Source organism: Haliotis rufescens, unplaced genomic scaffold (genome assembly GCF_023055435.1).
Source record: "Haliotis rufescens isolate VD_foot unplaced genomic scaffold, xgHalRufe1.0.p SCAF_1, whole genome shotgun sequence".
NCBI lineage: Eukaryota > Metazoa > Mollusca > Gastropoda > Lepetellida > Haliotidae > Haliotis > Haliotis rufescens.
The window spans coordinates 18,036,072-18,050,908 of NW_025963779.1; the positions used below are offsets into that span (position 1 = coordinate 18,036,072).

A 14,837-nucleotide genomic window follows, 5' to 3' on the forward strand; every position below is an offset into this window, starting at 1 on the left:
GATTGACATTATGAGCATCGATCTACAGAGTTTGGATTCCATGACATGCATCAACCAAGTCAGCGAGCCTGACCACCCGATCATGTTAGTTACCTCTTACGATAAGCATTGTCGCCTTTTACTATTCTACCCCGGATCTTCACGGGTCTGCTAGACCGCTGAGAAACCATGCCGCACTTTAACATGAATACCCCACACTGTACTTACTCCGACCAGTCCTTATTTTATTCCTTAATGCCGAGTGCCAGGCAGGGTAAGAACAAGTACCATCGTTTAACGTCATTTGGTATGACGGGGCCGGTGATCGAAGTTCCTTTCTTTTGAGAGACGTTCTATCCCCTTGACCACGCAAGCGGTCTATAGCGGCGTAAAAACTATATATGTTGTTGCATTTCTTAACCCGCAGCAGTTATTTTGATTCAATACCTTCCGTAAAAATAATAAATTGCATATATTGATAAAAGACCATGCTTCAGAATGAGAATTGAGTGATTTAGGACGTTGCGGTGAAAATGTCACGGTATTCTGTCTTGGCTCAATTCGTCTTGCCAAATTGGTGAAACCCATGAGCACAGGGATGGTGCTGACGAAACTAGACACATACTGTAATCAGGGTTAATCAGGGATTTGTACCCACCATCATAGGTTTCTGGCACGCCAAGGGGACGCAACTCCGCGCAGCGAATTGCGGCGCGTTAGACGACTCGGCCCCCTGTAAACCCTCATAGTTATGAAATAATGTCCTTTGTAGATGGTCCCAACTGTCGCCGGAATACAGGATTTGCGGATTAACGGGGTTCACTGTAGATTAAACTTGGCGTTTTCAACAGTTCATGCATAGATTGTGAATAATAAACAATGTACTGCAGTTTACAATCGAAAGACATCAGGTGTCTTTTTAAAAAAAAACCTGCATAATGGTGTTCTGAGGTTACCGTGCAGCTGAAACATAAAATGGAAATGCTTTTGCTCGCTGATTTGGTTGATGCATGTCATCGTACCCCAATAGCGTGGATCGATGCACATGATGTCAAGCATTGGATTGTCTGGCCGTCAAGATAGCTGGAATATTATTGAGTGCAGCGTTAAACAACATAAATACATGAACGAACGGTAACAGACCATCTAAAAATACAGATAATGTTTATTCATGTTTTTCAGTACAGAAGAATGTTTGTTTTATTTGTCTACTTCATCGTTATTTGCAGCTGAGTAAGTTGGGGACTGACTTGTGTCAGAGTTATCTCCCTTCTGTAACTTCTTTTGTATGGTTTTGACTATTGCTAACTTCAGCAATTCCCTTTTGAATCGCTCGTTACAATATCCATAAATATATGGGTTTAACACAGGACTGAACATGAAGGATTTCAAACTAAAATGGAAGAACACCTCCCCAGTCTCCGTTAGATATGAGTCAATGTCTTTGATGAGAAATCTACAGATGGCGACTATGATGTAGGGGAGACAACTGGTGAGGAACACGGATGTAATAGCCACCATGATTAAAGTAGTTCGTCTACGACTGTATTCCTTCGCCTTTTGTGCCCTTTCGCCAAAAAAAGAAGTCGTCCTTTTAAGGGAATCACATGGGAACTCCAGTGCTTCTAAGGTATTGTTTAGGGCTGCGTTTACCGTATCCCTGCTCAGTGCTGACATCGAAGAAAACCGTTTAGTTCTAATTTTTCTTCCTTTCCAAATCTGAATTCCAACAAAGGCATACAAAACACACAAAGAGATAAACGTTCCGAAAAACAAGAAAATAAGTAACGAATAAAATAGCACGGGAAATATGGAGCCTTTATAACTGTCACTTATTGAACATTCTGTTCCGTTCAAACCACCTTGGAGGGCGACAGTCTTTGATCCAAATAACACAACAGACGGGGTTGATATTACCGTAGCTACTACAAAAATGACGCCACATGTCTTCCATGCCTGGCTTGCCGACATATGTGATTTCTTATATTTACAAATGAGACGATATCTCTCTGTCGCGATGGCAATGAGCAAGAAACCGGAAGAACTTGTGCTTAAAGTTCTTGCAAAACGAAGGAGTTTGCATAGTCCAGGGATGGGGAATTCGTGAGGGTAACGAAGCTCCACAATGTCTAGAGGGGAACAAGCAACGCAGCTGAACAGATCGAACATGGCCAGCGTTAGTATGAAGGAGTTGATGGCATTTTTAGGCATTCTTTTCCAAATGACGGTAATGACAGCGGTGTTTCCAACTATTCCGAGTAACATCAAGATGGCGGCCAGTATCGATACCGGAAGTAGAAGGAGAGCCTTGCCGTTGCTAACTTCCGTCAGGTTGTATATACGATCATTGTCCATGGTTGTACGTCCAAACCCTTCCTCTGAAAGGTGGGTGGCTCCTTTGTTTTGACCTGAAACACATGTTTTAGATCTGGGGCATTAGTCGTATACATTCAAGTGAAAAAGCAATCCTGTCGAGTAATGCATAATCTTAAACCCTGACTACACTTGGATGGACCTGCATGATGGATGATTCAGGGACAGAATAGACCCCAGTATGACACGAGAGACCCCCTCCGTGGTCTAGTGGTAGAGCGTCTGCCCGGAGAGCGGAAGGTCCGGGGTTCGATCCCCGGCCGCGTCATACCAAAAGACGTTAAAAGATGGTACTTGTTGTTACCCTGTCTGGCGCTCGGCATTAAGGGGCTAAAACAAGGACTGGTCGGCTGGGAGTCAGTATTCTGTGTCTGAGTGGGGTATTCATGTTAAACTGCGGCATGGTATCTCAGTGGGCTAGCACTATAAATCGGCATCAGTCCGGACTAGTACAAGCAACCACACACACACACGTGCATGCACGTCGCTATGTAAGTGCAATAATCTTGGGCGCGACGTTAAACCCAATTTCACCTCACCTTGACACGAGAGATTGCTAATGAATACGTGATGGTTACAATGAGACCTGGCTGCCTCCGACGGCGTTGATTATGATCATGCAATCAACCATTAGTTTTCCTGGTCCAGGCTTAATTGTTTTCACATACTTGCATACTGATGTAAATCACTACTATTTAGACCAACAGATTAGAGAATTAAAAGTGCGCCTTGCTTTTGTACAGCTCTCTTTAATATACAATTTGAAAGAAAGATTACTTTGAGGAACAACACCCGATCCCGACAAGTATACGTGTACCCCGTCTATGTACAAAGGCACGCACACAGTGTACATGACATCGTATTTCCCGAGGGACCAGTTGACGAAAAATGCACCAGACAATCAAGTGATTGACGCACTTGGGATTCGTTGCCGAAGACCAATTATAACCGGGGTCTTCACGGGGTAGTCCTATATGTACCACAATATGGAGCCTTATTATAATATCCAACTGTTTGACCAATTAGAAACTGGTAATGAATATTTTTCACCCTTTTGGGGGGGCTTTTACAGTGGAATCTGTTTCGGCCGACGATCGAGGCTGACTATTTGGTGGTGTTGATGTCGTATGGTTAGATCATGAAGACACTGAACACATGTCAGAAACTATGCTATGTTTTGAAGTGGAGAATGGCTGCTGTTGTCATTGCAACCGGATAACGCTGATGTAGAATCAAACATCATTGTATCATTACAAAGTGGCGGAAATACAATATTATATACATATTATTTGAGATTAAGGAAACGGCACTTGTTAAAACAAAACAAACAACGATTGTTGGAGTGTGTATACTTGAAAAAAACAATTCTATAACCATAAGTCTTGGTTAAAGAAGACATTCGTTTGATACTGACTGAAATGATCTGTTGAGATTTGTACTTCCTGATACTGATAAACGTTCTCCCACGGTCATTTGATATTCCAGAAAATGCAGGGAATTATAATTTGTCTAGGGTTTCTATTTTCTGAAAAATAACGTGCGCCCATTGTTTTACTCTTCCTATCCGCAAAGGAAATTGCATATTTTGAAACGCTGACTGAGAAAAACATTACGTCTTAAACAAAAATCCCAACTATAAGAGAGCATTACTGTCCAGTACGTATCATAAAGGGTCGATACTGTCAAGAACGTATTATAAAGTGGCAATACTGTTAAATACGTATTATAAAGGGGCGTTACTGTTTAATACGTTTCACAAAGGGGCGTTAGTGTCAAGTACGTATCATAAAGGTGCATTACTGTTCAGTACGATTCATAAAGGAGCATTACTGTTTAGTACGTTTCATAAAGGGGCGTTACTGTTTAATACGTATCACAAAGGGGCGTAAGTGTCAAGTACGTATCATAAAGGGGCCTTACTGTTAACTACGTATTATAAAGGGGCATTACTGTGAAATACGTATTATAATGGGACATTACTGTTAGATACGTATTATTGGTGAGGTGAAGTGAAATGGGGTTTAACGTCTTTATATTTTGCTTACAGTAGAAATGTCTCTTTAACAAGCCATAGTTCAATGATCTCGCTTCGATATCTCGTGTATCGCCCACACAGTGAGATAACGATCTCAGTCACTCTACGATCGGATATATTCAGGCCACCACACAGTGGCCTCCAGTGACATATATTCATCTGTGTGGCGGCTAAGGATGTATCACACTTGTGAACAATCGTATGCAAGATGGACTTTAAATTTAAACGTGGTCCTGCCCTGAATATGTATATCCTCGCAGTATTAACAACCTTCCAACCATTCAGTCAGCTGTTACTACATACAGTAAACTACGGTTATAACGAACCCAAATGGACCACTAATTTTAGTTCGTTATAGCCGTAGTTCGTTATAGGCATATATACAGCATAATTACAGCAAATTTTAGGGACAAAAAGTAAGTTCGTTACATCCGTCAGTTCGTTATAAGCGTGTTCGTTATAACCGTAGTTTACTGTATTTCTTTCATGGAAGTTGGTTCGCGTGTGAACGAAGCTACGGTAGCGATTATATTCACTAAAATTTCACTCTGATTGGGGTTATTGGACATGAATTTACATAAGATCGATTAGATTAAAATAATTTGAAATTGTGATATTACATATTTCTTCTTCTTAGTCTTAGTTATTAGGTTTAGTTGGAGTGCTGTAAGTACAATTACCATAGTAAAACATCACATAATGCATCCCTATTAAAGTTCTACATTGGACCACGGGAACTATCTCTGCAAAATGAATACACTTTTTATTTTTTACCCCATGAAATGGATAGAAATAAAGCTTGTAAGAATCAACATGTTGGTATAATTCTATAATAAATGGACTTAATACACCTAGCATTGTTCGAGAACACACCAGTGTCCTACTGAAGATTCATATTCGAGTAATTCATAACAGCTACAAAGTCTCAATCATCCTTGTACACAGTTAGCTACTGACTCCCTTAAGAGATCAGTGTAACTTTAATATATATGCCTTCACATATATTATTATTATCATATGCATATTTATATGTATATTTGTTTTATAGCATCATTTATGTCAAAAAGGCCATATATTACATATTTTAACAATGATATAACAGATAATTTCAGATAATGAATGACACTTAAATAAAACATCTCCTTCTACAATAACAGCACAACCAAATGCACCCCGGAACCCCCCCAACACCCCCCCCCCCCCCCCCCCCCCACACACACACACACACACACACACACACACACCCATCCACCCCTTCTGACACTTCCTTGTCACCTTGTGTGGAATAAACAAACACTGTGGTTTTAGTTCCCGCCAAAACGCTCCTTGATGAGGTGATACTTGATGTAAAATACATCTAGGATTATGAAACTGACCTAAAACAAAACGTATGATTAACACCTTGAGACAGAGCTTAACGAATTCTTTTTTGCTCACGTCTTTTCAAAGTGTGTAGTTGTGTCATCTTTGAAAGGACTCGTACTCTTCCTCGTTGTACTATTGCTATTTCAGGCACGGTGTAAAATGAAATCCGTTAAAGTTCAAATCAGAATTCAAATTCTGACCAAGGAAAGATCGCATGCCATGAAATAGACATGTAGAACCGGACACCAAAGGTGATGGTTTGTTTGCCGTTAGCAGGTTACATATTTCTGAGACTTCTCTAAAGTCTTAATCCTGCCGCAGAATTTCAAACATTGCGAGTTTTCGTTATAGTTCTGCAATGCAAGTCAGTCTTTATACGAGATAACGTTAAACCATACGTCTGGCATGGTAATTATAGGATTCACATTTGATAACGGATTATTGAAAAATAATACATATCAGTCTATATGCTCCACAAACAATAAAGTGATACAATGTTAAACCAGTTATCCACATGTATCACTACGTTCATTTAAACCTCTGCGTATTGCATTTCTGGTTAGGATGACCCAACATAATAGTTAGCGATGAGGAATTACGAAATAAGAGCACTATACTGAGTGTACGTTCCGCCTCTATGTGATTAACAGCTTCTTAGATACACCCTTTTTTTAAAAAATACGATGTCATATTAATAACTGATGAGGAGAATAAGATTCACTTTCCTTTAAATCTAGTAAAATATATGAATATTAAAACTAATTACTAACAGTAGCTTCGTTTATAAGATGGTGTAACCGTTTTTTACTCACGCTTAGCGGTGTCAAATATGTGGCTGTTCAACAGCTCGCTAAAACTCTTTATGTCTCTCTAACACTGCTGCTTTGTTAGGCCTTGTGTTCACTAACAGGAAGGATAGAGTATTCGTGCATGCGCAGATTGTGACCTTTCACGTGCGCAGACTGTGACCTTATACGTGCGACCCGTTTCGATAACTAGGAAGTAATTTATGGGTTTCAAAATTGTATTGAAATTTAGACTTAATTTTGTGCTCATATTATCGTAAACTCGCCCGTCTGCACGTACCGCTGATACGGCTGAGGAAGTAGAAGCCCGATAAGTGTTTGATCTAATTGTTAGAGTACTATCTGTCTATGTCAATGCAAGTTGTTCCCATAAAGACCCGTGAAGATCCGGGGTAGAATAGGTCTTCTGCAACACATGCTTGTCGTAAAAGACGACTAACGGGATCGGGTGGTCAGACTCGCTGACTTGGTTGATGCATGTCATCGATCCCAATTGCGTGGATCGGTGCTCGTGATATCAATCACTGGATTGTCTGGTCCAAACTCGATTATTTACAGACCGCTGTCATATAGCTGGAATATTGCTTAGTGCGGCGTTAAACAACAAACTAACCAACCAACCTTCCCATAAAATATTTCTGTGTGTTTTCTATCTCAATAATGACATCAGGAGTAATATCTATTCCATCATTTAGAGTGAGTGAGTTGGGTTTAACCGCACGTTGAACAGTATTCCAGTCATATCTCGGCGTGTCAGCTTAATGTGGGAGGAAAGTGATGCAGTGATACCTACGAGCACAGGTATGGTGCTAACAAACTAAGAAACATAATCGGGGCAAACCGGGATTGGAACCCAAATCATTGGTTCCTGATGTGCAAAAGGGACACAACTCCGCAAAGCGAATTGCGACGCCACCCTTGCCCATTAGCATTTAGATAACAAGTGGACAAATGAACATTGCATTAATTTATATAAATCATCTTGACACGGGAGGAAAATCGAAACTGTTTTTAAAATAATCCGAATATGAAATTCAAACGGTGCTTGTATCCATCCGTTGTGAAACTAAGTGTAGTGATTTTGGCCCTGTCAATTGGCGTAGAGGTCATGGTAGCGGCCTCGTTCCAGGGTTATCAAATTAGATGTTAACGTTTCTCGTTGGACTTGAGAACCAGAATGATGGTTTGGTTTATATAATTCTAAAACTCAAGCTGTGTAAAGTTACTTATACTTGGCGCTGAAAAGAGAACGCGTAAATGTATATCATTTTATATGTGTACTGATTATTTTAAAACGGTTGAGAAAAACACGCATCAATGTCCAATAGACGGTGGGCGGGGGCTGGGTGGGTTGGGGGGCTTAACCGCTGCACGTGTAGGTGCTTTTGTAAAATCTGCCTTTTTTTTCTTTTTTCTTTTTTTTCGTTTTTTTTTTTTTTTTTTTTTTTGGGGGGGGGGGTCCTATTAACAAATAATTTCTTATGTAATACTAGTTTTATTCCAGATATGATGGAGAGGAATGTGTTTACGTGGAGCACAAAATCCGGCAATGCTCGTGTGGTAGAGATAAGGACGTTACGAGACAAAGGTCATATGCAATTTGTGTTCCACAAGTTGGTTCATGAATATCACGGAAATACAGGCATGTTGATGTGGACGCGCGGCCACCAAAACCCTTAGTCACAAAGAGGCACAACTGACGTGATTATCTATGGAATATTGTAAGGAACATTTTCGCGATCTCGCATTCTCGCCATCTCGACCTTTGAAAACGAGCTCACTTTGCCAAAAGAGCGAGAATGCGAGATCGCCAGAATTCGTGAGTTTACTAATTTGGCAATAGGTTACAGGTATGGATTGCGAGAATGAGAGATCGCGAGAATGCCCCTTACAGTATTCCATAAGTAGCCGTTAAAACGGGTAAAGGAAATTCAAATTAGGCATCCGGTTGATAGAGAATGACTTCAAAACAGGACCCTGATAATTGAAATTTCTCTGAGAAACTTAACTTGGCTTCTGTAATCAGCTTCGCCATGAGTAATAGTAGTAACATTGGATAATAATAATAATAATGACAAAAAATCACTAGAAAATTTAACCTAAAGTTTTGAACCGGAAAAGTGATGTTTTAAATCTCTAACGTATATGCTATCCCTCGTTTCCGCATTTGGCAGTTGCTGGACAATTGTTTTGTTTGTGTATATATTTCCGGATCGACAGATGGAACTATTAGTTGTAGTGTTGTCTAAAGGATAACATCATTTTCGCCTTGTACAAAGTGAATATACGAGAAACAAGAATTGATCGTATTTAATTCTATGTTTTCACATTCAATCGAAATGTCGAATGGTGTTTCTTTCAACTCTATAGTCTCCGTGTGGGAAATTATTTTCAACGGCAAACTCATCTGATGTCACATTAACGAGAATGTCCCAAATAGTTTCAGATTCAATTTCCTTAACATCGGACGACCATCCCGTTAAAAATTGGAGACATTTAGGCATCTATTTGAAGTGTCCGTAAAATCTTCAAACATCAAGTGGGGGAAAAGACTAGGACGGTGACGCTTAAAAATCACATCAATGTGAGCCTTGTAGTCTGTCTTACAGACCCTGATACAAATATATATCAAATACAGCCCTTGCAAGTCTATACTGTCTGGCAAGTCTAGATCACCGCAGAAGAGAGTCACTGGGCTCCTTTTTATTATATTTTTATTAAGATAATTGAACAACTGTTGTTTTTTTTGTACAACATGTTCATTTCAGAGACTAGATGTTAGTCTCTGACCCTGGTGGCGTGTACTCCGATGCCGTGTCCTCTTATCTCGTGTACTCCGATGCCGTGTACTCCGATGGCGTGTACTCCGATGCCGTGTACTCCGATGGCGTGTACTCCGATGGCGTGTACTCCGATGGCGTGTACTCCGATGCCGTGTACTCCGATGGCGTGTACTCCGATGTCGTATACTCCGATGGCATGTACTCCGATGTCGTGTACTCCGATGGCGTGTAGTCCGATGGCGTGTACTCCGATGCCGTGTACTCCGATGTCGTGTACTCCGATGTCATGTACTCCGATGCCGTGTACTCCGATGTCGTGTACTCCGATGCCGTGTACCCCGATGCCGTGTACTCCGATGGCATGTACTCCGATGTCGTGTACTCCGATGGCGTGTAGTCCGATGGCGTGTACTCCGATGGCGTGTACTCCGATGTCGTGTACTCCGATGCTATGTACTCCGATGGCGTGTACTCCGATGTCGTGTCCTCTTATCTCGTTTACTCCGATGCCGTGTACTCCGATGGCGTGTACTCCGATGTCGTATACTCCGATGGCATGTACTCCGATGTCGTGTACTCCGATGGCGTGTAGTCCAATGCCATGTACTCCGATGCCGTGTACTCCGATGTCGTGTACTCCGATGCCGTGTACCCCGATGCCGTGTACTCCGATGGCATGTACTCCGATGTCGTGTACTCTGATGGCGTGTACTCCGATGGCGTGATCTCCGATGGCGTTTACTCTAATGGTGTGTACTCCGATGGCGTGATCTCCGATGGCGTTTACTCTAATGGTGTGTACTCCGATGGCGTGGTCTCCGATGTCGTTTACTCTAATGGTGTGTACTCCGATGGCGTGATCTCCGATGGCGTTTACTCTAATGGTGTGTACTCCGATGGCGTGATCTCCGATTGCGTTTACTCTAATGGTGTGTACTCCGATGGCGTGATCTCCGATGGCGTTTACTCTAATGGTGTGTACTCCGATGGCGTGATCTCCGATGGCGTTTACTCTAATGGTGTGTACTCCGATGGCGTGATCTCTAATTGTGTGTACTCCGATGGCGTGTCCTCCGATGTCGTATGCTCTGATGGGGTATACTCCGATGCCTTGATGGCGTGTACTCCGATGCCTTGATGGCGTGAACTCCAATGGCTTGATGGCGTGTACTCTGATGGCGTGTCCTCCGATGTCGTGTACTCTACTGTCGTGTACTCCGATGGCGTGTACTCCGATGGCTTGATGGCTTGTCCTCCGATACTGTGTACTCCGATGTCGTGTACTCTACTGTCGTGTACTCCGATGTCGTGTATTCTAGTGTCGTGTACTCCGATGCCTTGATGGCGTGTACTCCGATGGCTTGATGGCGTGTACTCCGATGACTTGATGGCGTGTACCCCGATGCCTTGACGGCGTGTACTCCGGATCCGATGGTTTGATGCCGTGTACTCTGATGGCTTGATTGGGTATACTCCGATGGCGTGTACTCCGATGGCGTGTACTGCCATGGCGTGTTTCATTGCCCGGCAGTTTATATTTTTTAGAAGCCGTTGTGATACATCATGAATACTGGAGACTTCGGCGTTAAGCGGCATTAATTAATTTCCCTTGAATTTCAATTCACGCCAGGAACGGAAAGAAAACAATTTCGTAACTGAAAATCATAACATGGCAACATAACAAATGATAGGCGCGTTATAGTGAGCATACACATATAGTGAGCATACACTTATTTATGACGAGTATAGGTGTAATTGGCCAGATACAGATACAGTCCACTTCCGCACTTTTATGTTAGGTATAATCACCCACCCCTGGATGTATTCAGTCAACAGCCCCTCGAAATTCAGAACGTAATGACTTGATATTTCGTAACCAGTTTTTTCTTTGACTCGTGTTTGTCACAAATAATATCCCCAGGTCAACCTATTGTTCAAGCTCAGCACGACCAACGCCATTGCATTCTTTTAATTCCAATGACGCAAGTCAACCAACGCATTGTGTTGGCTAAATGTACACTATTGCAGATTCACAATGGTCGGTCATTGACGTACCGACACCCTGACCCTAACTCGCAATCAACAGACGTGCTTGTAGTATAGGTCTTCAGTAATCCATGTTTGTCGTAAGAGAAGTCCAGTGATTAACACCACGAGCATCGATCCACGCTATTGGGATCGATGACATGCATCAACCAAGTCAGCGAGTTTGGCCACCCGATCCTCGCCTCTTACGACAAGCATAGTCACCTCTTACAGTAAGCATGGTTGGCTGAAGACCTACTCCACCCCGGATCTTCACGGGTCTTGTGCATAAGAATCGGAATTATTGCTTAGACTGGAAAAGTCAAAACAACGAAATTGGACAAAAAAGTTTACCTAAATTTCAGGTGTAACGATGATAAGACATGGTTCAAATAACAGTTAAGTAGCCAATTCCCTTCCACTGATTTACCCACCTGAACTAGAAATAAGGGACACCAGTGAAACCATCTCATCTTATTCACAGAAAGTATTTGAGACAAGTGGAATTAATATTATGTGGATTCTAAAAAAACTTGACTTTTTACAATCTCACAAAAGAACCAGGTTCAATTCTGTCAAGAAAGTTTTTCAACTTTGTACACAACAATCCTACAAGACAGTTTGCTGATGTGTTGAAGATTAACATATTGGCAACATCGATTGAGACTGTAGAGTGGCGTGGTCCTCACTATTTAATATGTTGTACATACACAAGAAATCTTACGAACAGCTTCTGAAAGGTCGTTTATCTATGTTTATCTATATAAATATGCCCCCAAACGCCGCCGTCAGATTAATGTTGGGGTACACCTCAGGCTGTGAGCTTGTGTCTTCAGTACTCGTGAACGGTATTATCCTGGCTCTGTTCTGGCGATCCGCTCCAACAAATATAGATCTATGCACGTCGTTTTCGCTACCATCTGGAGGTATACTTATTTGAGTCCATTTGCAGAAAAAGACCCACAGGTAGGCTGAAGCTCGTTTACTGATATTGGTGTCATGACAATTATATGACTGTGATGATTATTACCAATGATGATAATAATGCCATTCGCCAAAATGAACACGAAACATCCTCTCTGAACTCTCTAGATTTGTGTTTGTTCCGATTATAAGGTACTGGCAAAATCTGAGAGAACGTTCATCGTTTCAAGTTACGCGTGCCGATGGTTGTGTCATATGGATCGGACATATGTGTCTGATTGATTTACACTTTCATAAGTTTAGTGGCCCTATAAAAACTTTACAACGGAGGTAACCTATTGACAATTAGTAACGTCATAGAACATTATATTTTCATGACGCCACAAACAAGATACGTGACGCCAATGACGTCACATTACAATAAAAGAGACGGCAGCCCGTCTTCAGGGAATTGAGGTCTGCTGTCATGTTACACTGACATGTAGATTTTAACGCGTGTGCATTTGTATGGTATTTCTATCCATTTGAGCTTCAAAACATGTAACATTTGCGTCAGTGTTCATACACAGAACAGGGGCGGTCGGGTAGCCTAGTGGTTAAAGCGTTCGCTCGTCACGCCGAAGACCCGGGTTCGATTCCCGACATGGGTACACTGTGTGAAGCCAATTTATGGTGTCCCCCGCCGTGATATTGCTGGAATATTGCTAAAAGCGGCGTAAAACCATACTCACTCATTCACTCATACACAGAACAAGACCAGTGACAAGCCAGTATGAATAATCAGCGTCTTCCAAGTAGAGTTGTGGAGGCGTTCCCATGCAGATTCTTAGAAAGTGCTAAAGAACAAAACAATGAAAAATGATTTCATACATACTGCGTTATTGTGTTGAACGGCTTTACCTGTCGGTAAGACAAACGACTTGCACAGAGTTTCCCCAATGATTAACGTGTAAGTTCTGGATTTAGGAAAAATGAAGGAGTCATGAATGTTCTCATACAAAAGAATCATCGATTGCTATCTGTTAACAGAGTTCGTTTTCGTAATTTTAAATGTTGGGCAAGCCATCCACGAAATCCACGACCGGAATTGAGCAGTGGCTTTCTTGACTTGGCTCAGCTTCCCACTGACCTGGAAATATATAGGGTAGTTAAAAAACAATTAACATAGTGACATATTTTTGTGACAGATCTACAGTCAAAACATGTTAATTCAAATGCTATTAGGGGTGGTCGGGTAGCCTAATGGTTTAAGCGTTCGCTTGTCACGCCGAAGACCCGGTTGGATTCCCGACATGGGTACAATGTGTGAAGCCAATTTCTGTTGTCCCCTGACGTGATATTGCTGGGAAATTGCTAAAACCGGTGTAAAACCAAACTCACTCACACTCAAACGCTGTGAACTCTGACAAGAGGCAATATACTGCGAGTCTCGTCTCCCACAATACGGTGTAATATGCCCTGGGATATGGCTGATTGTTTCTCACTGCACCCCGACTGTTTGGGGTGGTTCTCTTAATATCAACCACTTGTTTGTTCACATTTGCCAGCTCGTATAGTTGAGTGCGACGGAAAGCAACACTGTTCATAGTCTGATTATTCAGGTCTGCTCAGGTCGATACGTGTGGTGTCGACATTGTCAGAACACGAAGAAACGTAAACGTGTATTTAAAAAGTCGTAGATTTTAAGACCACATGTAGTCTTTTCTTCCAAATCCTTCTTTTTTCAAGTATGTTATGTGCTCTCTGACCCACGCTGTGATGTTGCTGGAATATCGCTAAATGCGGCGTAAAACCTCACTCACTCTTGATTTAGGGCGAGCTTGGACAATTTGCTCCATGGTTTCTGCGAATGACAAGAGTTACTTCCCCTCCCCATATTGATCGACTGCAGTATACATTTATTAACGCATTCGGCGGGAATTAAATTTGTCTCAGCTTTCTTACCTAGGCTACTACCTTGTTACATGGAACCTATTTTTCTTCCTAGCGGATAAAAGTAGCTAAATGTCTGATCCTTATGCGTAATCGATTAAGAACAACATTAAAAAAACGACGCCACGAATAAATGTGATTATAATGCAACAATTCGCGATATTATTCTTGTGTCTTGTTTACTGTTTGTTGTAAGAGGTTTTAAGTGTTTTTTATTCAAGAATTGAAATATATTGAAAGTTGTAAAACTTTCCAGTCGTACTGCGTTAATTCCCCAATTGTTTGGTGATTACAAATATAAGTGCAGAAACGATAATGAGAAGTGATAGCTAGGGTCATTCTTCCTCAATAAACCGTTAGCTAGCGATGAACTGAAAGACATACACGGATTACAGTGCATCATTGGATAGTAAACAGTAATAGTATTCAGATTTTCTCTCACGATTAAATAATATGCATCAAACTTTGTTATTGTTCCTGCTCTTATACCAGTTGTGTTGTATTGTGTATACGAGATTCCACGTGTATATCTTTTTTATCTCTCCTAATTCCATTTTAAAATGGCGTGTTCGTAATGTTTATGATTCAATGGCATTGTATAATTTACTGTAATAT

General features: G+C 41.5%; 1 protein-coding gene across 1 annotated transcript; it reads right to left on the reverse strand.

Moving 5' to 3' along the window:
* Positions 1–1,141: 1,141 nt before the first annotated feature.
* Positions 1,142–6,739, reverse strand: LOC124150018 (cholecystokinin receptor type A-like). Its single transcript, XM_046521892.2, has 2 exons — positions 6,565–6,739; positions 1,142–2,387 (listed from the first exon to the last, which is right to left on the reverse strand). The coding sequence occupies exon 2, from the start codon at positions 2,332–2,334 to the stop codon at positions 1,180–1,182; it is 1,155 nt and encodes a 384-aa protein (XP_046377848.1). The 5' UTR covers positions 2,335–2,387; positions 6,565–6,739; the 3' UTR covers positions 1,142–1,179.
* Positions 6,740–14,837: the final 8,098 nt, after the last annotated feature.

Coding starts and splice junctions, on each gene's coding strand:
- LOC124150018 (XM_046521892.2), bottom strand. CDS start 2,334: ATGGACAATGATCGTATATACAACCTGACGGAAGTTAGCAACGGCAAG.